This window comes from Sus scrofa, chromosome 18, assembly GCF_000003025.6.
Source record: "Sus scrofa isolate TJ Tabasco breed Duroc chromosome 18, Sscrofa11.1, whole genome shotgun sequence".
NCBI lineage: Eukaryota > Metazoa > Chordata > Mammalia > Artiodactyla > Suidae > Sus > Sus scrofa.
The window spans coordinates 4,136,917-4,159,745 of NC_010460.4; the positions used below are offsets into that span (position 1 = coordinate 4,136,917).

At 49.2% G+C, this 22,829-nt stretch overlaps 1 protein-coding gene across 1 annotated transcript; it reads left to right on the forward strand.

Annotated features, from left to right (window-relative positions):
• Positions 327-14,165, forward strand: LOC110257611 (proline-rich protein 36-like). Its single transcript, XM_021079177.1, has 4 exons — positions 327-468; positions 1,062-1,139; positions 10,962-11,828; positions 12,108-14,165. Exons 1-4 carry the CDS (start codon positions 327-329, stop codon positions 12,449-12,451), a joined length of 1,431 nt encoding a protein of 476 aa, XP_020934836.1. The 3' UTR covers positions 12,452-14,165.

Sequence of the window (22,829 nt, forward strand, 5' to 3'; positions counted from 1 at the left end):
TTAGGAAATCACGCGGCTGGTCATGCCAAAGGACCAGAGAAAGCTAACGGGCTTTGCAAATCTGGGGACAAAGTGCAGACGATGTGTGTCCCAGGCACAGTTGGAAAAAAAACCCACAAAAGTGGTTTCACGATGGTCCCAAGAGCCTACCGCAGTCAGTGGAATGCTGGGGATTCACTGAAGAAGGAGGGCGAGTCTAAGGCTTATTGAGCCACCCGGGACTTTAACATTCCTCACTATTTTGTTAAGGCTCATTTAATCCGGCGACAAATGGAGAAACCCAACAGAGTAGCTCATATTACAAAACCAAACCAAACCAATAACACATGCATTGTAGACACAATCTGGATTTTCTGGGCCCCCTTGGGCCATCGGGACCTTGTTCCAACCTCATCTATGCTCACTGTTACATCAAACGCCCCAACTCCGAAGGCACAGAAGACCCAGGTCTGGCCCTAGAGCACCTCGGTGAGCCCAGAGGTGTTGGGGACACGTCTCTGGAAAGTGACACACAAACACTGCTGTTCTGCTTCCCAACGTAACATCTCGTGGCCGCCACCGACACCATCTTTTTCTGTCTTGTTCCCTTTCGTCTCCTGCCACAAAGCCTCCCAGACACCCTCCGTTTTTGGGAGGGTGGGCTCCAGCTCAGCCCTGGAACAACCTGGACCGAGGCCACCCCTCCCACACCTGCTTCAACAGCATTTAGTGACCGTCTTCTCCCCACCTCCTGCTCCCATCCCTGCGCCTCTTGAGATACAAAGCAAGAAGGCAAAGAGCTCCTCACAAAGTTTGTTCAACACACACACTTCTATTTGGTAGTTGAGAGGAGAGGGAGAGAACAGAGGAAATCCTGCTGGTAATGAAAGGCTTTTCTCTATGTTCCATCAATTTCACGTCGCAGGACATCTCAGAGAACAGGAGGAGCCTAAGAGGAAACCACAGGGGAGTCGATTCAGGCTTCACATCATCTGTTGCCAGAAAGCAAAGTGAGGCAGGTCCTCTGCCTCTCGGGGACATCATTTCTGTCATCGCTGCTGCTTCCGCCCTTCTCCCAACAGCCATCCTCAGCATCCCCTGGCCGTGCGTGGCCACCGGCATCGATGTGGTTTTACACACGAGTCCCCGTCCCCTGATGGGTGCGTCTCTCAGCTCCAATCTCCAACAGACTGTTTGACTGGCTCCGCTCACCCGGTGGCGGTGGCGGTGTGGCCCTGGGAGCAGGTGGTCAGCCCTGGTGTACTTAGCTGCGCCCAGAGTCCTTCTCACAGGCCATCGACAGTCCCGGAAAGCAATGAATAGCATCTCTGTTGCACAGATGGCCAGCTGGCAGTTTGATGAGCGTATTAGGAAAGAAATGTTGCACCAGGACAAAAGCCGATACAGTGTGGCAGAAGATGATACACATCGCCTGGTTATTCTTTTTTTTTTTTCCTACCATGCTCCCTCTTGACAATTTCTTCTCGGACTTTTGACTATTACACAGAGGAAGTGAAGCTGCAGAGTTCCTACAATGGCAGGAATGAAAATCTATTCTCAAGGGTCACAGACAAAAAGCATCGGAAGCCAAGACAGGAAATGTTACATAATAAGAGTCTATTAGCCCTCCATGGGTCCCTTAGTTGCTAAAGATTACAGTCACCAATTAGGGAAACAGAAAAAGTTTCTTGCCTGTGGAGCCTTGAGGCCACCTGCTATTTCTGTGACTGTGGGATACAGAGAAAGAGCAGTGAGCAATGACTCTGCCTTCCTGTGTGAGGCCCTCCTGCGACCAAAACACTTCCGACTGCCCTCTTCTCTGACCAACTACAATCCTACTATTTGACTTTATTCATTTTTTATTTACATTAAAAAATTAACGTATAGTTGATTTGCAATGTTGTGCCAGTGTCTGCTGTACAGCAAAGTGACTCAGTCATACATACATAGACATTCTTCTCAGGTTATCTTTCATCACGATTTATCCCAAGAGTATGATATAGTTCCCTGTGCTGTACAGCAGGATCTCATTGCTTATCCACTCCACATGCAACAGTTTGCATCTACTAACCCCAAACTCCCTGTCCATCCTACCCTCTCTCCCTCCCCCTCGGCATCCACAGGTTTGTTCTCTATGTCTTTGAGTCTGTTTCTGTTTTGTAGAGAGGTTAGTTTGCACCATATTTTAGCCTCCACATAGAAGTGATAGCATATGGGGCTTGTCTTTCTCTTTTTGACTTATTTCACTCAGTATGGGACTCTCTGGTTGCATCCATGTTGCTGCAAATGGCATTATTTCATTCTTTTTTCTGGCTGAGTAGTATTTCAATGTCTAGAGGTACCACATCTTCTCAATCCATTCATCTGTTGATGTATATTTAGGGTGTTTTAGGTCTCAGCTATTATGAATAATGCTGATATGAACATACAGATGCATGCCCAAGCCACTGCAGTGACAACACCAGCTCCTTAGCCCATGGCACTGCAGGGGAACTCCATCTTTTTTTTTTTAAGAATAGTAAACAAGGATTCCAATGCCTATGAGATGCATAAATAATACTCGGCACTGAAGAAAGTAATAGGTAGACTTAGAGGCTGAAAGAAGCATAAATGAAGGTTACTGAATAAAATGTTCATGTATCACTCACATTACACATTTTCAGTTTGAAAACATTTTATTCATTTGACAAGCCCTGTGACCATCAGTGATTTGCATATAACCATGGAGCTCAGTTTCCTCGGTTGAAAAAAATAAAAGGAAAAATAAAAATTTAAGTATCTACCTTAGTGGCTGCTATGAAGATGAAATAAGATTAACACTCAAGAAAAAGTAATGGGGAGTTCCCTTTGTGGCTCAGTCCTTAAGAATCCCCACTAGGATCCATGAGGATGCTGGATCGATGCCTGGCCTCACTCAGGGGATTAAGGATCCGGCATTGTTGTGAGCTGTAGTGTAGGTTGCAGATGCGGCTCAGATCCCCTGTTGCTGTCGTGGCTATGGTGTAGACTGGCAGCTGTAGCTTCGATTTAACCCCTAGCCTGGGAACCTCTATATGCTATGGGTTCAGCCCTAAAAAGGCAAAAAAAAAAAAGAAAGAAAAAGTTATAAAAAGTGGGGGATAGAGAAGCCATGTCAAATTGTTGATCACCTTTTCATTTCATTCAGTGCCTTCCCATCTTCAGGCTCAAACTTACATCAGATATTCAAAGTATGTGTTTGTTTTCTACTAAAGGGTGAAGGACTTCCACTGGCGTAGAGTTTCCATGGAGTGTATTTTACTACAGAACTACCTTGGATTTCTATGCCCAGGGATGTCTTAATAATGCCTTTGTTTTTTTTTGTTTGTTTGTTTGTTTTTGCCATTCCTTGGGCTGCTCTCACAGCATATGGAGGTTCCTAGCCTAGGGGTCGAATCGGAGCTGTAGCCGCCGGCCTACGCCAGAGCCACAGCAATGCAGGATCCAAGCCGCATCTGCAACCTACACCACAACTCATGGCAACGCTGGATCCTTCACCCACTGAGCAAGGGCAGGGATGGAACCCGCAACCTCATGGTTCCTAGTCGGATTCGTGAACCACTGTGCCATGACGGGAACTCTGGGATGTCTTAATAATGGAACCACTTTGCCTATGGCAGTTTCTAGGGTTGGAATGTCAGCAAATAAGAGCTTGATGGGGCTCTGAGTCCTAGTGGGTATCCTTAGTTTTCAACTAATGGGGGAAAAAAAAAAAAAGGCCCAGGGAGCTGCAACCACTCCCCTGAGCCCCACCCCAAACAGGAGGCACAGCTCAACCCTTACTCTCTTCCCCTATTTTCACACTTCCTCCATCCATAATCCTCCACCAAAAGAGTTTATCCACATCTGCGCTCGTACATTCGAGATTACTCTAACGTAGGCCTGGTGCATCTGCATCTTTTATTTTATGAAAAATAAAAATAAAAATACGAACTTGAAAAAAAAAAGGAGTTCCCATCGTGGCGCAGTGGAAATGAATCCGACTGGGAACCATGAGGTTTCCAGTTTGATCCCTGACCTCGTTCGGTTGGTTAAGGATCTGGCGTTGCCGTGAGCTGTGGTATAGGTCACGGATGTGGCTCAGATCCTGGCGTGGCTGTGGCTGTGGGGTAGGCCAGCAGCTGAAGCTCCGATTGGATCCCCAGCCCGGGAACCTCCATATGCCACAGGTGTGGCCCTCAAAAGCATAAAAAAAATATATGAGCTTGTTCTGTTGTAACCACATTTTGTCCAATATCATTTGTAATTATCTAATCACGCCTAAATGTCTTATGACGTCTCGACATCGCATTTGAAAATTTCATTTAAAAAAGGAAGATATAAGTTTGGGATTAACAGATACACACTCCCATTTATGAAAGAGATAAATAACAAGGGCCTACTGTCGAGCACGGGGACCCATACTCGATATCTTATAATAATTTATATGAGAGAAGAATATGAAAAAGAATATATGTATGTGTGTGTAACTGAATCACTTTGCTGTATACCTGAAATTAACTCAACATTGTAAATCAACTATAGGTCAATTTAAAAAATGAAGAAAAATTAAATTAAAAAATAAAGAAGGAAGCTAGAGACATTGGAAGAGCATTTACAGTTGTGTGGCATGAAAACAATGCAACCTTTCGAAGGCCCTAAAATCGTGGGGAGAGAAGGCGCAAGGCATCAGATAACTTTCCCCCACCTCCGAGACTATACACAGATTTCCAGGTCCAAAGTCAAAAATAATATCAGATTTGGGGTTCATAAAATTCCAGGCTATTTCCTTCACAGGATACAAGATGTGAGATCATTAAAATACTGCGCTTGAGGTACACAGATTTTGACTTAAATAAAACAATCCCACACGTTAGACCAGAAAAACAATGACTTCTCATTTACTACCCTCTATTCCTGGAAATTTAACTTATGCATGAGCTTATGTTTGTTTTATGTATTTTACTGATGAAACGAGCACAATTAAAAATTTTAAAAATCCATAAAATGTAAAACCAAAATAACATAAATAGATTTTCCTTAATATCCTGGAAGTCATTAAAGCAATTTATGTTTTATGCATTCCATTAAATGTTCTAAAATTCTCCAGGATGATTTAGATTCTGGGTAGTAAAAAAAAAAAAAAAAATACATTTTTTTATTTACTTGAGTTTCCTATTTCTTGCAGACATCATCAATCAAACAAGGAAGCCCTTTGCTCAGCAAAAGAGCCTGGCAGGCAAGACAGACCCTGACCAGGACACGCCCTTGGGAATGTGAAATACCCATGACGCCTCCTTAGGCTGATCCACTCACCGCACACGCCCACCTGTACAGCACGTGACCCTTGGCTTTCTGCTCAAATGGAAAAGACACGTGAACAGCCTGGTTCCACGGAATCTGCCAACACCTGGGAGCCGGGTCTTGACTCTCTCGTTAACTAATTGTATTTTACTGGGTCTCAGCCTTTACGACATGAGAGGTTTGAGCAACACTCCCTATGATGCCAGGTCTTGGGTGTTTTCTTTAATCTTTAATTTTATACCGTTTTACAGGTTGCACTCCATGTGCAGCTATTACAACACATTGGCTCTTAGGATGCAGAGGATCCTCTTGAAAGAAGGCCACCTGCAGCAACACGGGTGCCGCCAAAGTCGCTAAGGGAAGTCAGCCAGAAAGAGAAAGACAGACACCGTGTGGTCGCACTCACATGTGGCACCTAAAATAGGACACAAATGGGAGTGCCCGTTGTGGTGCGGTGGAAACGAATCTGACAAGAAGCCAGGAGGTTGGGGGTTCGATCCCTGGCCTTGCTCAGCAGGTTAAGGATCCGGTGTGGCCGTGAGCTTCGCATGGTGTAGATCGCAGAGGCGGCTCGGATCCCACATTGCATGGCTGTGGTGTAGGCCGGCGGCTTCAGCTCCGATTGGACCCCTTGCCTGGGAACTTCCATATGCCATGAGTACAGCCCTAAAAAGACAAAAAGACCGATAGATAAGTAAATAAATAAATAAACTAAAATCAAATACGACACAAATGAACTTATCCACAAAACAGAAACAGTCTCGCCGACAGAGAGAACAGACTTGTGGGTACCAAAGGGAGAGGGGAGGTGGTGGAGGGATGGATGGTAAGTTGGGGGCTTAACAGATGCAAGCTAGTGAGTGTGTGTGTGTGGTGTGTGTGTGTGTATGGTATATACAGTATATAAAGAATAGATAGGCGTTCCCGTCGCAGTGCAGTGGAAATGAATCTGATTAGCGTCCATGAAGACCCAGGTTCGATCCTCAGCCTCGCTCAGTGGGTTAAGGGTCTGGCATTGCCATGAGCTGTGGTGTAGGTCACAGACGTGGTTTGGATCTGGCATTGCTGTGGCTGTGGCTGTGGCGCAGGCCGGCGGCTACACCTCTGATTCAACCCTTAGCCTGGGAACCTCCATATGCCAGAAGAGTGGCCCAAGAAATGGCAAAAAGACAAAAACAAAAAGAACACAGCGCAGTGGGGAGAAGACAGGGGAGTAAGCGTCGCTGGAAGGAGTCACGTGGGCTGACCCTTCTTCCCTGGATACGGTCTCGAAGCGCAGAGAAGCACCAAGCCTCGACGGAAGATTAAAGAAAATAAAGTCAGGACTAAGGCTGATGAGCTATTATCATAGAAACCTGATGCCACTGATTCTAGAGCTCTAGGAGGTGAGGCTCCCCAAGCCACTGATTCTAAAGTCTGGGCACCGAATTTACTGGTGAGAAAGACAGAGGGAGCCTCGGTCCCAACGACGGCAGAGGTAAGGTTGTGTCCAACCAGCTGCACACATACAACTATCTCCGTGCAAAATGCAAACCAGACAATCAAAGGCACTGGAGAACAGCCCAAAGTTAGCAGATTTTGCAGAAGATAGGCTTCGTGGCCACTGCCATAGCTTGAAAGTGGCAGACCACTCCAGATGAGCAGGTGGCAGCTTTAAGAAGAAAGGGACTTAGACCTTGGGTGGCCACAAGACCAGCAGATCACCACACTGCTTGCCAGAATCTTCATGTATATAGAGAGGCCTTCACTTGGTTCAGTCTAGATGGTCTCATGACCACCTCTCTCAAGGCTGTGTCCTTGGAAGGGCTCTCACTGTGGGAATGGAGGGCAGACGTCCCACCCACAGATGGGGGAGCAGTGAGAAGCCTTCACCTGCTGGGGTCCAGTCCCCAGGTCAACCAGCTATCTCAGCCTCTTGACAACCTCTCCAAGCAATTACAAAAGTGCCCAGCATAAAAGCAACTGAAATCAAAGCTTTAAGTGCAACTGTTATCTAGTGGATCAGTGTATCAAATCTCTTCAATGTGAATGTTTATTTTCCTCTAACTATGCATGACCTTAGAAATTTAACACTCTAGCCAGAAGGTCATGTAACCAAGCAGGGCCCTGCAAGGCCTCCCAGAGTGGACCCCGGCTCATTCCCTCCACCTGCCTTTTGTCCTCAGAGAAACTGCAAAGCAGCAATTTAATCAGAGAAGTGAGAAAATACAGAGAAAAAGGAAAACAGTCAAGACAGAGGAATAATAGTTTAGCCATTCGACGAAGCTAAGGACTTTTAGTTCTTTCTCAAGGACTACGGTAATATTCTGAGCCACGTCCTGAAAGCAGTTGTGCAGGTGCTGAAGCCCCGCCCCCTGGGGGGCGGGGAGAAGTCAACCGCGTGCTGCCCACAAGCTTGTAGACCCCAGATGGGTTGGAGCCATAAATTGATGGCGGCTGACTCCCAATGACCTCACCACCCACCAATCAGGATGATGTCCACGAGCTGACCACGCCCTGCTCCTTGACCCTGTAAGACGCCTCACTATCCACGGCGGGGGGCGGGGCACAGTCCTTGAAGCACTGGCCTGCTGTGCTCCTTCTTTGCTGCTGATCAATTAAAGCTACTTTTTCTGTTTCTTCCAACTCCCATCTCCGCATTTGTAGTTGTCATCGGTGGTCAGAGGCAGCCGAGATTTCAGCAACAGTCAGAAAACAGAATGTGAGGCTGTCCGGCAGTCCCCACCCCCATCAGCGCAGTCCTTTCCATGCACTACTGACAGCTCATGTTTCCAAAAGCAATGGAGAAAAGAATTCGTAATGTGTGGTGATGAAGCAATTAACAAGTTAACAACTATGGAGAAAAACGTAAGGAAAAAAACTTCAACGAACTACAGAATAATTTTGTAGGAAGAATAAGTTTGGATCTGAGTGAGCACACACTGGAGTTTAAGCTGTCCGGCGGTTCCACAATGAGATGTGTTAGCAATCCCATGTTTTACACAGTAGACTTCAGTATCTTCTAGACTGTGATAAAGGCAAACATTTGTGCACGTAATAAAATCACGGCTCTTCTTTTTATGAAGGTTATATTGGATTTTGATAACTCCCTGGCACAAAGATAATCAAAGTTACTCAAACCAAAAATTTTAAATGTTCATACAGTTTAGTAATATCACTGCAAAATATTTTCATTAAGCTCTCAAAAAAAAAAAAAACCTGCACTACATTATGACTCTAGAAGATTTGCCTGAAAGTAGAGCCCAAATAAGAATCACTCTGCCTCCTGAGCTGAGGTTAATCACAGTTAAGAGTTTGGTGTATTTCCTTTGTATTCATATGTGAATTGCACTTTGTATGTAATCAGTTTTGTATGTTTAAAAGAAGAAAGAAAGACAGTGAGTTTCCAGAGGGTATCACACCAGAGCTGGCAGAAGTCAGGGAGCCCTGTGGATGCAAATCCACCCCTATGAACCCCAGGCAGGTGGGTTCCATTGTTCCATGGGCTGCACCCAACCTTAGGCTTCCTCCTGGTGTCTGTACAGCAGCCTTAGCTGCTGACCACTACCTAGCAGGTGCTTGATGAATTTGCTCACTGTGCCCTGACCAATACCGGGTAGGCGGGACTGTGTGATCCCACGGGGACATTTTACTTTCCCAGTCCCAGGGGACTGTCACTCTTGGGAGCCATCTTCCCAGGGCCAGTGGCTCCTGCCCATACGAGGGGTGACCGTCGAACTGGTCACCTTCTGTGGTCCTTAGCAGCTATGAGCAGATGGTCAGTGACCCCCATGGTCAGCAACAATGAAGTTACAAAGCTACAAAAAGGATCTTTCTTCTCCCCGTTCTGAGGGTTCAACACATGAGCTCAACTCAACCACAGAGCAGCCACCTGAAAAGAGAAAGATGGAAAGTGTTTCCCCAGGAGTGTCTGCACCAGAACAAATCGTGATACACTGCCAGGCAGGGATCGCTGTGACAGGAATCAGTAAATGAATCACACAAAAGTGAGCCCAACAGAAAGCTTTTCCAGAGAGGTTGAGGCCCTTCCTCCCAAGAGGAACCCTCCAACAGTGGAAAATGGGAACAAATTTATTTCAAAAGTCTAATAAAATAAACAGATACTATTGAGTTTGAGTTGTTTTTAAAACTATTGCAACTGAAGTCTCACTTGGTCTGTCCAGTACTTTTCAAGTTGCACTGTTCACTCCTGCCGGCTACATGCCCCTCACTCTCGCCAGAATGCTCCCTAACCCTCCATCCCAGCATTCGCATCTCACGGCAGCCACCTCTGAGACAAACTACCCATGGCCATCTACAAGCTGTGAGGGCAGCTACAACTTAACCAGATTCTCTTGGAGGAAGGGGGTTGGAAACGTCTTCCTCCAGAAAATGGATAATTCACAATCTCACATTAGGCAATGGGAAATCAGAGGTTTTAAAGCACCAAGGGCAGAATGACTACAGCTGGGTTCTAGTCAGTGAAGACAATCTCTAAGTGGATGGGTTTGGGTTCTTGGACTTAGCAGGAGCTGACAAGGTTTGCTAAATGAATGATGGATGACTGTTCACTGAATTAATATGATTCAATGGCCCTAGCATTTGTTGGACACCTGCCGGATGCATAGTGTGATCCCTAACTCATGACTAAAGGTTTTCTAGTTCCTTCTAAATTGTTGCTGTGTATCTGAACACTTCCCGGAAAGTTTTATTGGTGTCAATACCCTGCAGTCTTGCCAAGAAGCCACTTTACCCCTGGAACTGAAGGCATTTCTTAAAAGAAATTACTGAATGATCTTCTGAATATCTCTACTACATACTCACTGATGAGTGAAACTTGATTATTTTTAAAGTCATAATCCCAGCTTATGCATATGAAAAAGACACTTCCTATGGATATTAAATAAGGCAAATGTGAAAAGTGTAACTGCTCGAATCACAGTTAATGAGAAAGGACATCAAGATATGACTTGTGGATCCAAATATTTCCCCTAGACCTGATTGGAGTAGAAATAAAAGTCTCCCATCCTAAATCCTTATATAACTCAACAGACCAGGAGTTCCTTCATCTATGAATGCATCTAATATCATTACTAATGCCAGCTCCACATAGGTCCAACTCCCAACGAATAGATATTAATGGGAATAATCTTTTACTCCCATGCTAGTAAACACGTATGCCTCTGCATACAAAAACGTAGAGGCAAAAACAGCCGTAGCAAACGCAAGACAAAAGCTTACAGCACACAGACTCAGGCTACCAATCAAACCATCAAACCTAAGATCCAAAGTACTTGCTTGCTTGCTTTCAATTCAAAACAAACAGAAATACTCTAAAATATTTTTAAAGCACATTAATATACACACGGCCACACAGCTTCCCTCTACAGCCCAGGTAAGGAGTTTCCTTAAGAAACGGCAACCTAAGGGGGGCACCGGCGAGGCTGAGAAGAATGGCCAAGGCCAAGCAAGGCTGAGCTGCGCACGTGACCGCGGGGACCCGAGACCTCCGAGACCTCCGTAGGGATCTGCTTCTCTGCTGGTGGAAAGAGAAGCTTCCCTAGGCATCTCTCTCACACTCGACGCTACCGGGGCGGTTCTGGGACGGCTCCTCAGGCCGCTGCCCGCCCTCTTTTCTCCGAACGTCAGTCATTTCCTCGAAATCAATCCAGGCACGCAGCTGCCCATTAAAGTTAATTAAGCACGCGCCCGAGACACCGACAAGAGCGTGCGCCCCGGGCAGAGCCCAGAATGCCTCCCGGGAAGCCCCTTCCGGAAGCTCCGGCCCAGGGGGGTCACAGTCCGATTCCGAGGGACCCAGCTGCCCACCGCTGACCTCTCCCGCCCGCCCCCACCCCGAAATCTCCGCAATCCTGGGAGACAGCTGCAGCCCCAGCGAGCGAGCCGAGCCCCGCGCAGCCCAGAGCAGGTGCACCTGCAGAGCCTGGCGTTGGCTTTGCGTCGATTAAACACCTCCTCTTCGCACAAACCCCGGCGCCCCTCGTCCACTGTCTGGACCCAAGGACCCCCCTCTCGGGTCGAGGAGGGGCGGACGGCAGCTCGGAACCCACAAGCCAGAGAGTGTCCGCTCGCCCGCAGAAGGCAGCCGCCACCTGCTCTCCAAGGTCCCGCTCCAGCCCCTCCGTCGCGGGTCCCTTACCTTGTGGCCTTTCCCCGGGGGACACCTGACGTTATTGGAGGCTCCTGCTGTCTGATTCATGTCCGGAGGAAGTTGGGGACCGATTCTCTACCTTCGAAACTTCCTTGGCGCGTGGAGGGTGACAAAGGTGCGCGTCTCCCGGAGGCGAGGTGGGTCCTCCCGCTCCAGCCAAGCCCCGGCGACGTCTCCCCGCGACAGGTTTCCGCGGGGCCCCTGGTCCAGGGATGCTTAGCCCTGCAGCCCGAGCCGGAGAAAGAGAAGCAGCTGCTGGGACCCCGGAGGGAGCCGGGCCGGCGCCGGCGGCTCCGAGGGCGCTCTGCCCAGGGCTGCCTTCCCGGGAAACAGTCCAGGACTCTCAAGACCAGAAGCGCGAGCAAATCCGAAAAGAGCTCCGAGGAGGGGCGAGGAGGTACGTGTCCGGGGAGGGAGGGGGCGGCAGGACGTGGCTTTTCCGCGAGCGAGGGGTGGGGAAAGCCGCGGAAGCTCGGGAACCCGGCGCCTTCACGCCCCCCCGGGCGGAGACGCCGCTGCGAGTCGCGCGGGTCCTGCACGCACCTTCCCACGCCCCTCCACGTCCCCAACGCCAGGGCTGCAACCGCAAGCCCTGCAGACCAGGCGCCCCACCCGCCCTGCACGAGGGAGTGGAGCCGGGCAACTCAGAGGGGCAGGCGCACGCTCTCGTCCGCAGCTCCTGCAGGAGCTCCAGTCGCCAAATCTACCGGCGATGGTCGGGAGGTGGCACGCGAGGCTCCGCCGGGCGCCACTGCACAGGGGAGGCGAGGACGCGGAGGGGGCGGAGGAGGAGCTGGGACGAGAGAGTCCCCGCCAGCCATGGCTGAGGATGGAGGCATCCGGCTCCAGGGCAGGCGCTGCTGCCCCGGGCTGGGGTCCGCGGGGCCCCATCTCCGTGACCGTGACCAGGGCGTCCTGGGGGGCAGGGCAGCGAGTTCATCCACCTCTTTCTGCCCCCCGCCCCTGGATTTTTCTTTGTATTTTCCTTTTACTTTCGGCGCCTGGGAGGTCCTGGTCTAATTAGGCAGCGTGGGGCACGAGGTGGCACATTGACCCTTGGGGATTAAGACAAGCAAACCAAAAAAGAGCAACGGCTCTGGGCTCTGTGAAGACTGCATTGCAACATATTCAAATCGCAAGTCTGACCGGCGGGCCATTAGGATCCAGCCCTATCAGTGGACCAGATGTTGAGTTTTGTCTAGATTTATCCAGGTGGTGATGGTTGGGTTTGAATGTCCCGAGCGGACAATCAAGCCGCCTAACTGGGTTTCAATTTTCCCATCCCGCGTTCTTAGTTTCATCATCTAGACGCGAAGGAGGGAGCTGGTTTCACCTGTGAGAACTGGAGGTGAACAGTGAATTGCTAGCAGAAGCTCCTCTCCACGGGGTGGCCGGGAAGAGTAAAAAGATTTCACTCTCAGGTGTTTGCTGATGTTTATGGTCATTTCTTTAACAGACCCCAATCCACAGAATAAGTTATCCTGTGTGGTGACTTTAGCCCAGTGACAAGTTCGAAAGGGACTGGGGACATTTCTGTTCTGTGACTGGGAAGTGACTTGTGACATTGCTTCCTGTGGAAAGGCAAATTTTGTGCAGGTGTAAGTCAGAGGACACAGCGTGGCTGTGGAGGCCGATATGGTTAGACTCTTGGCTTTGCTCTCCCTGGTGTACTTCCCTGGGCCACTTCTTTCTCTCATTTCTTTTCCTGCTCCGAGGTCGTTGCTACTGTGCCATCTTCCGGATTAAAACCTGGCTTCAAAATGTTGATGGGTGGGAGGTGCTTAGCAAGGCAGTAGATGGTCACCAGGTGGCAGGCGACCTTGGGTACGACTGCCTGGAGTGATCGGGAGTACTTGACACAATTACAGAGACTGATGCTCAGGTCCACTCTGTTCTGGAGTAAAAATCTGTAAGGAGGTGGCCCCTGCGAATGGCCGCATGGAGTTTCCAGCCGCCACCACGCTGCTCCTCTCCCAGCCTCCAGCAATTCATCAAAACTGCCCCTGCCTCGTCCTCCAAGTTCGTGTAGGCGGGGCCTCTGCTCCAGGGAAGCAGAGCTCAGCCCTGACCCCCTGGGTTCACTCATCTCTGCAGATTCCTGGGGCACCGCCGTTCTCTTCTGGGTCCAAGAAACCTCATCAGCTTTCATTGCGTTCAGGTTTTTCTAGTTGTAACTGCAGAAGCGATGACGTGTAAGCTCCTGACATGTTGGGGCTGAAACCAGACGTCTCTGTGTATCTGTCTAGTCCTGGGTCTTCTATTTTCTTTTTGCTTCATGATTCTTACCTTACTTTCTCTCTCTTCTCTCCTATCATACCGTGAGCAGCAAGAAAAACACAGATGGTAACTTGGGCACAGCTCACAAATCACTTGAGCGAAATAACCAAGTTCATTAGGTAACACTAGAAAAACCTCTTCGGTTTTCGGCGTCACCGCAGACCACACTCCCGCGAACTGTTCTGCCCTTTCCTGATAAACATCGTGCTTCCAGTGGGATCGCTGGGGAGGCATGCCCGAAGCAGCCTTCTATAACCTGTATCACTGTATTTTAATGATTAATATGAAGGCTAGAAAATTCATTGCAGTGTGGTCAACTGTAGGAAGACAGTGTGCTTGGGTGTAGTAAAATTCAGAGCTGACAGATCTGGCAGAATTCATTAGTGGTCTCTTTTTCAGTCTTGAAGAAGCAATACCACACCAAGGGTCACACTGTGTTGGGCTTGAAGAAGCATGTAAGAGGGATACGGGCACAGGTTTCCCGATTCTTTTTTTTTTTTTTTTTTTTTTTTGTCTTTTTGCCATTTCTTGGGCCGCTCCCGTGGAGGTTCCCAGGCTAGGGATCTAATTGGAGTTGTAGCCACCGGCCTACGCCAGAGCCACAGCAACGTGGGATCCCAGCCGCGTCTGCAACCTACACCACAGCTCACGGCAATGCCGGATCCCCAACCCACTGGGCAAGGCCAGGGATCGAACCCGCAACCTCATGGTTCTTAGTCGGAATTGTGAACCACTGCGCCACAACGGGGACTCCTGAGGTTTCCCGATTCTTTCCTCTCCTCCATCGCTGCCCACTCCCAGACCCTCTCCCACCACTGCCGTTCCTGCCGGCCACCTCTGAGCTGCATACTCCTCCCCCGCTGTGTAGTTGCAGGTTGCAAGTGGTCCAGGCATCTTCTCAATGGCCCTCAAGTTGAAACAAGCACTCACCACCCCAGATTAGTGTAACAGTTCTGGACCCTTAGTCCAAACGTCCCAGCATCCTTCCTGCCAGGAATCAGGCAATCAGTACATACATAGAACGAGTCAAATATGACATAAGTTCGACAGAGTTAAATATAATCTCGCATTATTGGCTTCATTTGGCGACTGTTCCCTTGCCTAACAATTGCATATTTTGCTCTTTAAAATAACTTTAATTGGGAATTTAAAAACAGACAAGTGTTGATATTCCGTAGCTGAGGAAAGAGGGGCTATCTGAGACTGGAACTTGGGTTTCTGCTAATTGTTCCCGTGGATAAACTGTAATGTGACTGTCAGGCCACCAAGACTGTGAGTTTTTAAATCACATTTAAAATTTTTAAATGAGGCGTTCCCGTCGTGGCTCAGTGGTTAACGAATCCGACTAGGAACCATGAGGTTGTGGGTTCGATCCCTGGCCTCGCTCAGCTCCCTCCGGCATTGCCATGAGCTGTGGTCACAGATGCGGCTCGGATCCCGTGTTGCTGTGGCTGTGGTGTAGGCCAGTGTCTACACCTTGGATTCGACCCCTAGCCTGGGAACCTCCGTATGCCGCGGGAGTGGCCCTAGAAAAAGCAAAAAGACCAAAAAAAAAAAAAATTAAATCAAATTTTGATGTAGTTTTGAAACCTGATGGTAAGATTTCAAGTTTACTGACGTCTCCTTTTCAGTACTCTTCACACGGCCTAGGCAGACTGCACAACAACTGACTTTTTTTTAAACTTTTTACAGTTGCACCTGTGACATATGGACATTCCCTGGCTAAGAGTCGAATTGGAGCTGCAGCTGCCGGCCTACACCACAGCCACGGCAACACCAGATCTGAACCACTTCTGCAACCTACACCACAGCTTGTGGCCATGCCAGATCCTTAACCCACTGAGCAAGGCCAGGGATCGAGCCCACATCCTCATGGATACTACTCAGGTTCTTACCTGCTGAGCCACAACGGGAACTCCCCTGATGTTGTATTTTGTGCATTGTATTCTTATTGATTACAGTTTCTACCTTGAAGAGTCTCTTTCAGAAAGGTGGGATAGTTTCAGGTTACACACCGGAAATGCAAACTGGCATCCAGCCTTTACAGCAGGGGGAGGCAGGAGTAAAAACCAGGCACGTCTTGAATGTGTGACTACACGCGGGCTGTGCCGTCTTTCGCTCTGGATCTGGGGGACGAGTGAACTGAATGTATCATAAGACCTTCTTTCTCATTGGTCTAGAAGCAGGACTGAGAGAAATCCATCCAGCATAAGATACCCCTTTCATGATTCATTTAGCATCCACGTTCATTCATATTTTTGGAACCCCTCCTCCATGTTCAGTGTGTACCCCACGGACTGATGTTTCAGCAGAACACTCATACCAAGAACATTTGTCACTCTGGCACCCTGGGCAATTCTGGAAGGTTCCAAAATTCTATAATGTCATGAGGAAACGTCTAGCAGTTCTAGGCACAGAGTGTGTAAGTCCGATCCTCCTAGGAGCTGCGATGGGTATTCCTATCCTTGCAGGTAAATCATGGACTCTTTGAAAGTCAGTCCAGAAGAACTCATCGTTCTCATTGCTTTGGCGCTTTCAGACACTGTTAAAAACCAGTTGATTCAATAACCCACCCTAGGCTGTGAGGTCGTCCAGGTTTGTTTTTTGCAAGCAGTGACTACTGCTTAGAAATCCGTTCCAGGAGTTCCCGTCGTGGCGCAGTGGTTAATGAATCCAACTAGGAACCATGAGGTTGCGGGTTCAGTCCCTGCCCTTGCTCAGTGGGTTGGGGATCTGGCGTTGCCATGAGCTGTGGTGTAGGTTGCAGACGTGGCTCGGATCCCGCATTGCTGTGGCTCTGGCGTAGGCTGGCAGCTACAGCTCCGATTTGACCCCTAGCCTGGGAACCTCCATATGCCGTGGGAGCGGCCCAAGAAATAGTAAAAAGACAAAAAAAAAAAAAAAAAAAAAAAAAAAAGAAAGAAATCCGTTCTAAACCCCCTGTTCTCCAGAGTCTGTTCTTCGGTGAGACACTCGCGTCATCACACCCATGACCCGTTCCTCCAGGGTGTCCCTTGGCTCCCTGACTGTGATGCTGGCCCTGCTCTTATTGGAAACTCAACTGTCTTGTGCCTTGTTGCCTTTACGTCCCATCTTTTGGGGTCTTTCCAACTGACGCCTGATTATTTAACCTTTAAAGAGGCTTTGCAAGTTACTCCACCAAGAAAGGAAAGGGGGCTATTAAAAGCTGTGGCAGAGGTAGGACTAAATACAGCTCCTGGGCTGCAAAGGAAGGAGCCTGTCCCAAGACTGTGTCGTCTTGCAAAGTCAGGGGGGTGAGGTCCACGGTACTTCGCATCAAAGCTTCCACACGTAGCACGTCCTGACTCTGCTCTACTTTGAGGGCCGTTGTAAGTGGCCTTGAGGTGGAGGGAGGGACCCAGAGTGGGGCTGGTGGGTCCCCCCTGCCCCGTCTCTCCAGCAGAGGCACAGATGCTGTGGGTACCCTGAGCATATCTGCTTGGCCATTTCTGTCCCTACCAGCCTGACTTCCAACTGCAGGTGCCTGCGTCCTTTGTCTGAGGGCTTTGTCTGCCCTCTGATTGGTGTGACAGGCTGGTCGTGCCGGGGGTTTAGGGTGCCTGTGCTGGCAATCCCAGCTCACTGAACAGTGGGGCTTGAAAGAGGAAAACCCAGCCCTCAACCTAGCGAGAGGTGCGCTACCTGCCTCTCGGGGTGCCCAGCGCCCCCATGGAGAGCTGATTCGCTGTGCACCTCCATTGGGTCCCTTCTGGACCCCACAATGGGCCCTGGCCAACCTCCAACTACAGGGAAAGATCTCAGCTGACAGAGGCCCAGCCCTTAGGCTCCGGAATCCGTCATGGCTTTGGTGCAACACGAAGCCTCCTTCCTCTGGGCCAGTCACAGGGCGTGGCCAGGATAGAAACATCTCTTGAGAGATGGGGGACCTCGCTGATGGCCACCTTTCCTTCAGAGACTCCCCAGAGAAGATCCATACACCCTAAGAGGCCCCAAGCTTCTCTCGCTCGGTCCTGCCCTGGGATCAGGCCGGCACTGTGGGCTGGTGGCTTCCGCAGGTGTTTTCCCTAAACAAGTTTTTTCCCTGTTTAAACCGAGGTGGAGTCTGGTGCTTAAGGAATGGGGCCAACACCCTTCAATCCCCCACTCTGCCGCTGGTATTTCTGGAATCATCTTCCAACCCAATGACGTGTGCCCAGTGAGCCTTGATTTGGTCTGTTTCTAGGGCGCCCCAAATGAAGCCGCATTAGGAAGTACGACCTCAGGGCCACAGCCTGAGTTTAGTTCTAGCATCGTATAAGATCACGTGATTGATACAAAATCAGCCGAATCAGCAGTTCTCGTAAACGGGTACAGAGACTGGCAAAGCCAAAGCTGTGAGTCCCAGGACCCGGAACTAAGGGTTTGGAGATGTCTTGTGCTGTGAATGCAGAGGCTGGAAGCCGGGGAGGCAAAGTCCTTAACTTGCCTGTGTATGGCTGTCCCCGGGATGGATGGAGAAGCTGGTACGAATAGCATCGTTGAAGGACTTGGTGCTGTTGTCTCAGCCAGCACCTGCCATCAGTTCATCTACTGCCCAGAAAACTTAGGCGAATGGCTTTCATTTTTCTTTTTATGGCCACACCCACAGCATTGGAAGTTCCCAGGCCAGGGATTGAATCCAAGCTGCAACGTCAACCTATGCTACAGCGGTGACAATGCCAGCTCCTTTAACCCACTGTGCCGGGCTGGGGATGGAACCACTGCTGCTGCAGTCAGGTTCTGGGTTCTTATCCTACTGCACCACAGCGGGAACTCCTGAGTGGTTTTGACATTTGCAGATGTGACATCGTATTAGGCAAATTTGGAAAATAGCTATCTCTTCCGTTGCCATGCTGCAAATAAACCATGCAATTGGGATGAAGTGAATCCCTTTCTACTGCCTTTTTCCTTGACAAATAAAATCCCAAATCACAGTTCAGTGTGTTGGTCTGATTATGTGACAGTCCTGAAAATTGAAGGGTACCTTATTAATTGCTTATAGTTCAGTGTACCCACTCATTATCTGTAAAATTTTATCAAATGTTCATACAACAAAGTCCATTCTCCAGGTCTTATTCCTTTAATTAGATGTTATAACCATGCCAGCTGAATTCAGCAAAGTGACATCAGGTATCGCCACGTTGCGTCCTTTGCCGGCTTGCCATCAGCTTCCTTCTTGCCCCTTAGATCTGCCAGCTCCTGTAGTCTCTGATTGCTCCACCAACCTTCCCTCTCCTGATTCTGCGTCTCAGGATGTTGCTTCCCACACGTAAACAGCTTCCTTCATCTGTTCCGGCTTCACTCTCTGTGCCTTCTTCTTTCAAACTTAGACACATGCTGGGAGTTCCAGTTGTGGCTCAGTGGTAATGAACCTAACTGGTATCCATGAGGATGTGGGTTCGATCCCTGGCCCTGCTCGGTGGGTTAAGGATCTGGTGTTGCTGTGCCTGTGGTGTAGGCTGGCAGCTGTAGCTCTGAATCAACCCCTAGCCTCGGAACGTCCATATGCGACAGGTGCAGCCCTAAAAAGCAAAAAGCCCCCAAAACAACAATAACAACTAAAAAAAAAACTTAGACACATGCTCACTTCCTCCATGGGACCGCACACTTAGAGCAGGAAGTTCTATTAACCCAGGACATTAATTCCCCGGGAATTTATGTCGAATTACAATAGAGACAGTGTGTATGTGTCTCTGAAAAGAAATATAGATATATGCATAGCTCAAATAGGACTTTAAAGAGTCTGCATCTCTTACAGTCATTGTCACGGCACCCACTGGAAGAACATGAAAATTTCAGTGCAGAGACGTAAACACATTGCTCTCTGTGTTATACATATATTTTTAGGAAAATAAATGAATTATTCCATTAAAAAAAAAGTTACTAAGGCCATTTCTTTTGCTCTTGGACCTGGCGTGGTTCCTAGTCTGCTTAATGAGTTTTGGATTATAGCCTAAAGCTTCCGGAGATGGAAGGTTACTACTCTGGCAAAAATCTGGGCTGATCCACCCTTGTGTTCTCGGTGCAAATCAATAGTGCAAGTGAAATTGAGCTCCTTAAGAGAAACAAATGTTTCCCCGCAGTTGAGCATGTCAATTACCTTTCTTTTCATGGTAAAAGACTCTGAAGGGAACCTTTACCACCTTCACCACTTAAAAATGACAATTCAGGGGCATCAAGGGCCTTCATGAGGTGGTGCAGACATTGATACCCCACTGATGCTGGGGAACGTTTTCATCACAGCCCCCCAGCACCCCCGCCCCCACGTGCTGTCCTGTTAGTCAAGATGCTTTCTTGGAAACTTACAAGCTTGTTTATTGCACATTGTTTGCAGTTGGGGGCAGGGAGCTCTGTGGTTTAGGATAGTAAACTAGGAAAAGGTGTGTAAGCCCCAGGGATGCGTGAGCCCACCCTTGGCCCCTCTGGGGCTTGTCAAACAAATCCCTTCTCCATCAGAGGTGGTGGAGACCTTTGGTCCTTGTTACCTAGTTAACGACCAACGAAGGCTCAGAACCTGAAGCTTTGCTGTGGTTACAGATTATGGCCCCAAAAGTAAGTTTAGCACACAAAGGCTTTTCTTTTAATGTCCTCTAAGTCTCCTGCAGGCCACAGGGTGAGTCAGAGAGTCAGCAGTTTTCCCTGCGCTGCTCTGGCCTCTCAACACGCAGCTTGCATGTCCTGCAGCAGCTGGGACCCGGTTGCAGCACGGCGTTCATGGTTCCCTGGAGAGGGTGACACCCAGCAGGGCCCTGTGGGGCTCCTGGGCACACAAGCCTTTCTGTGTCCCTCATTTCTTATCTTTGGGAATAAGCTTCAGCCTCCAGGACCTTCCCTGGGTTTCAAAGGGGCAGGTTCAAACAGTTGCTAATCAGGGAAGGGCGGGGATGCGGACAGCAGGGAGGAACAGGCTAGAAACCGTGGTGCAGCCTGGGGCCAGGGGCCAGGTTCCTCCTCAAGGGATACACGTGACAGTATGTTTGAGCTCTTCTGCAGAACTAAACCCCCAACAAATGAACACCAGAGAAGAGGAGTTCCCGTTGTGGCTCAGGGGTACTGAACCTACTAGTATCCATGAGAATGTGGGTTTGATCACTGGCCTTGCTCAGTGGGTTAAGGATCCGGTGTTGCTGTGAGCTGCATAGGTTGCAGACATGGCTCGGATCTGGCGTGGCTGTGGCTGTGGCGTAGGCCAGCAGCTGTAGCTCTGATTCAACCCCTAGCCCGGGAACTTCCATAGGCCACAGGTATGGCCCAAAAAAAAAAAAAAAGAAAAGAAAAAAAAAAGCCAAAACAGAGAGAAGGACCACCAGAACCAGTCCTGGAGCCACTAAACACCAACTTGGAAGATGAATAAAAGCTTGCAACTACCCTGATCCTTCTCTGTGGCCCTACTTTCTATTCCCAAACTATAAAACCACTTCCTGTTCTCTCCCAAGGAAGGGCACAGTCTTTAGGGCATTAGCCTGCTGTGACTTCCTGTGCTTGGCAAAGCAATAAAGCTATATATTCTTTTCTCCTTTGCCCCAAACTCTGTCTCTGCGTTTCTTTTCTTGCTTTTTTGGTCATTTTTGGCCGCCTCACAGTATATGGATCTCCTGGGCAGGGATCAGATTGGAGCCTCAGTCAGGACCTAAGCTGCATCTGTGGCAACGCCAGATCCCTAACCCACTGTGCTAGGCTGGGGATTGAATCCACATCCCAGCGGCTCCCAAGACTCGGCCGATCCCATTGCACCACAGCAGGAGCTCCTGTCTCTGTGTTTCTATTTGGCACCAGTGGACAGAGGCTGAGTTTCAGCAACAAGGCAATTTTCTTTTCTTTTCTTTTTTTTTTTTTGTCTTTTTGTCTTTTCTAGGGCTGCTCCTGCGGCATATGGAGGTTCCCAGGCTAGGGGTCGAATCTGAGCTGTAGCTGCCAGCCTATACCACAGCCACAGCAATGCGGGATCCGAGCCGCATCTGCAACCTACACCACAGTTCCTGGCCATGCCAGATCCTTAACCCACTGAGCAAGGCCAGGGACTGAACCCGCAACCTCGTGGTTCCTAGTCAGATTCGTTAACCACTGCACTACGGTGGGAACTCCAACAAGGCAATTTTCATTTCTGCTCAGAGTCCACAGGCCAGAATGAGCCCTGGGCTTCTTACCACCTGCAGAAGAGTCAGAGCTGTGTTTTGTGTGCACTCAGATGGAAAACAAGCAAACAGTGTTAAGGAGGAGCAAAGACTCCCCAAAAAAGGAATCCTGCCACCTCACGCCACTCTTCAGTGACATACCAGCCCTAACAGTCTCCCTTCGGAGCTGTCCTGCCGGAGACGCAGAGGTGGATGTGCTGGGGGCACAGGGAAGGTCATGGCCAAGTGTAGGAGGAGCACGTGGCCTTTGCCTTGAGGACTCAGCAGGATTTCGAAAGCTAAGGAGGATGGGCCGGGTTGTTCCAAGCCTCAGGCATCACATAAGAAAAGGTGGGAGGAAGGAATTGTCATAGCCCTTCTCGGGGAACCAGGCAGGTCTGTCTAGGGCCAGCAACTTGGTTCTGCAGAGAAAAAGCAGGTTGGATCTTTGAATGCTTGACTGCAGAGCTTGGACTTCATCTCATGGTTTGAAGAGGCAGGAATTGGCTTGATAGCCACTCGTTCTTAGCAGGAGGGCGGAGTGTGCTATCTGGATTCCATGGACCCAGTCTCACTCTCCATTTGTGTTTGCGGTTTCCGCCTCAATAGCATCTCCTGATGTTCTTCAAGATCAACAGCATGTGCTCGGGAGATGGTAGCTGTGCACTTGTGCCTTGGGTTCTCTAAGACTGACCCCCCCACTCGATTCCACAGTGCTCTGTTAAAGGGTGCTCATGTCTGTGGAGGACCCAGGAGAGCCGGGGTCCCAATCACAGCCTCTGGGAGCCACTGGGGATCTGCAGACCCCGGCAGGGAGATGAAGCGTTATTAATAGGACGAGGGCTTGGGGATGCTTGTCCTCTGGGCTACCCAGGCTCCTTTGTGCTGCAGGAGGGACTTGCAGCCTTCATGTAGACTTGTAGGATGGGTCAGCATCTCCAGTTACACGGTCCGTGATAATATATCAAAAGAAAGTTGGTGGAGTTCCCTGGTGGCACAGAGGGTTA

What these genes read in the sequence shown, in the direction of transcription:
- LOC110257611 (XM_021079177.1), top strand. Translation starts at nt 327, where the DNA reads ATGCATTGTAGACACAATCTGGATTTTCTGGGCCCCCTTGGGCCATCG. An exon ending in TCTGGCCCTAGAGCACCTCG is followed by an intron (nt 469 to 1,061) that starts GTGAGCCCAGAG and finishes TTCTCCCAACAG; the next exon opens with CCATCCTCAGCATCCCCTGG. An exon ending in CTCCGAGGAGGGGCGAGGAG is followed by an intron (nt 11,829 to 12,107) that starts GTACGTGTCCGG and finishes TCTCGTCCGCAG; the next exon opens with CTCCTGCAGGAGCTCCAGTC.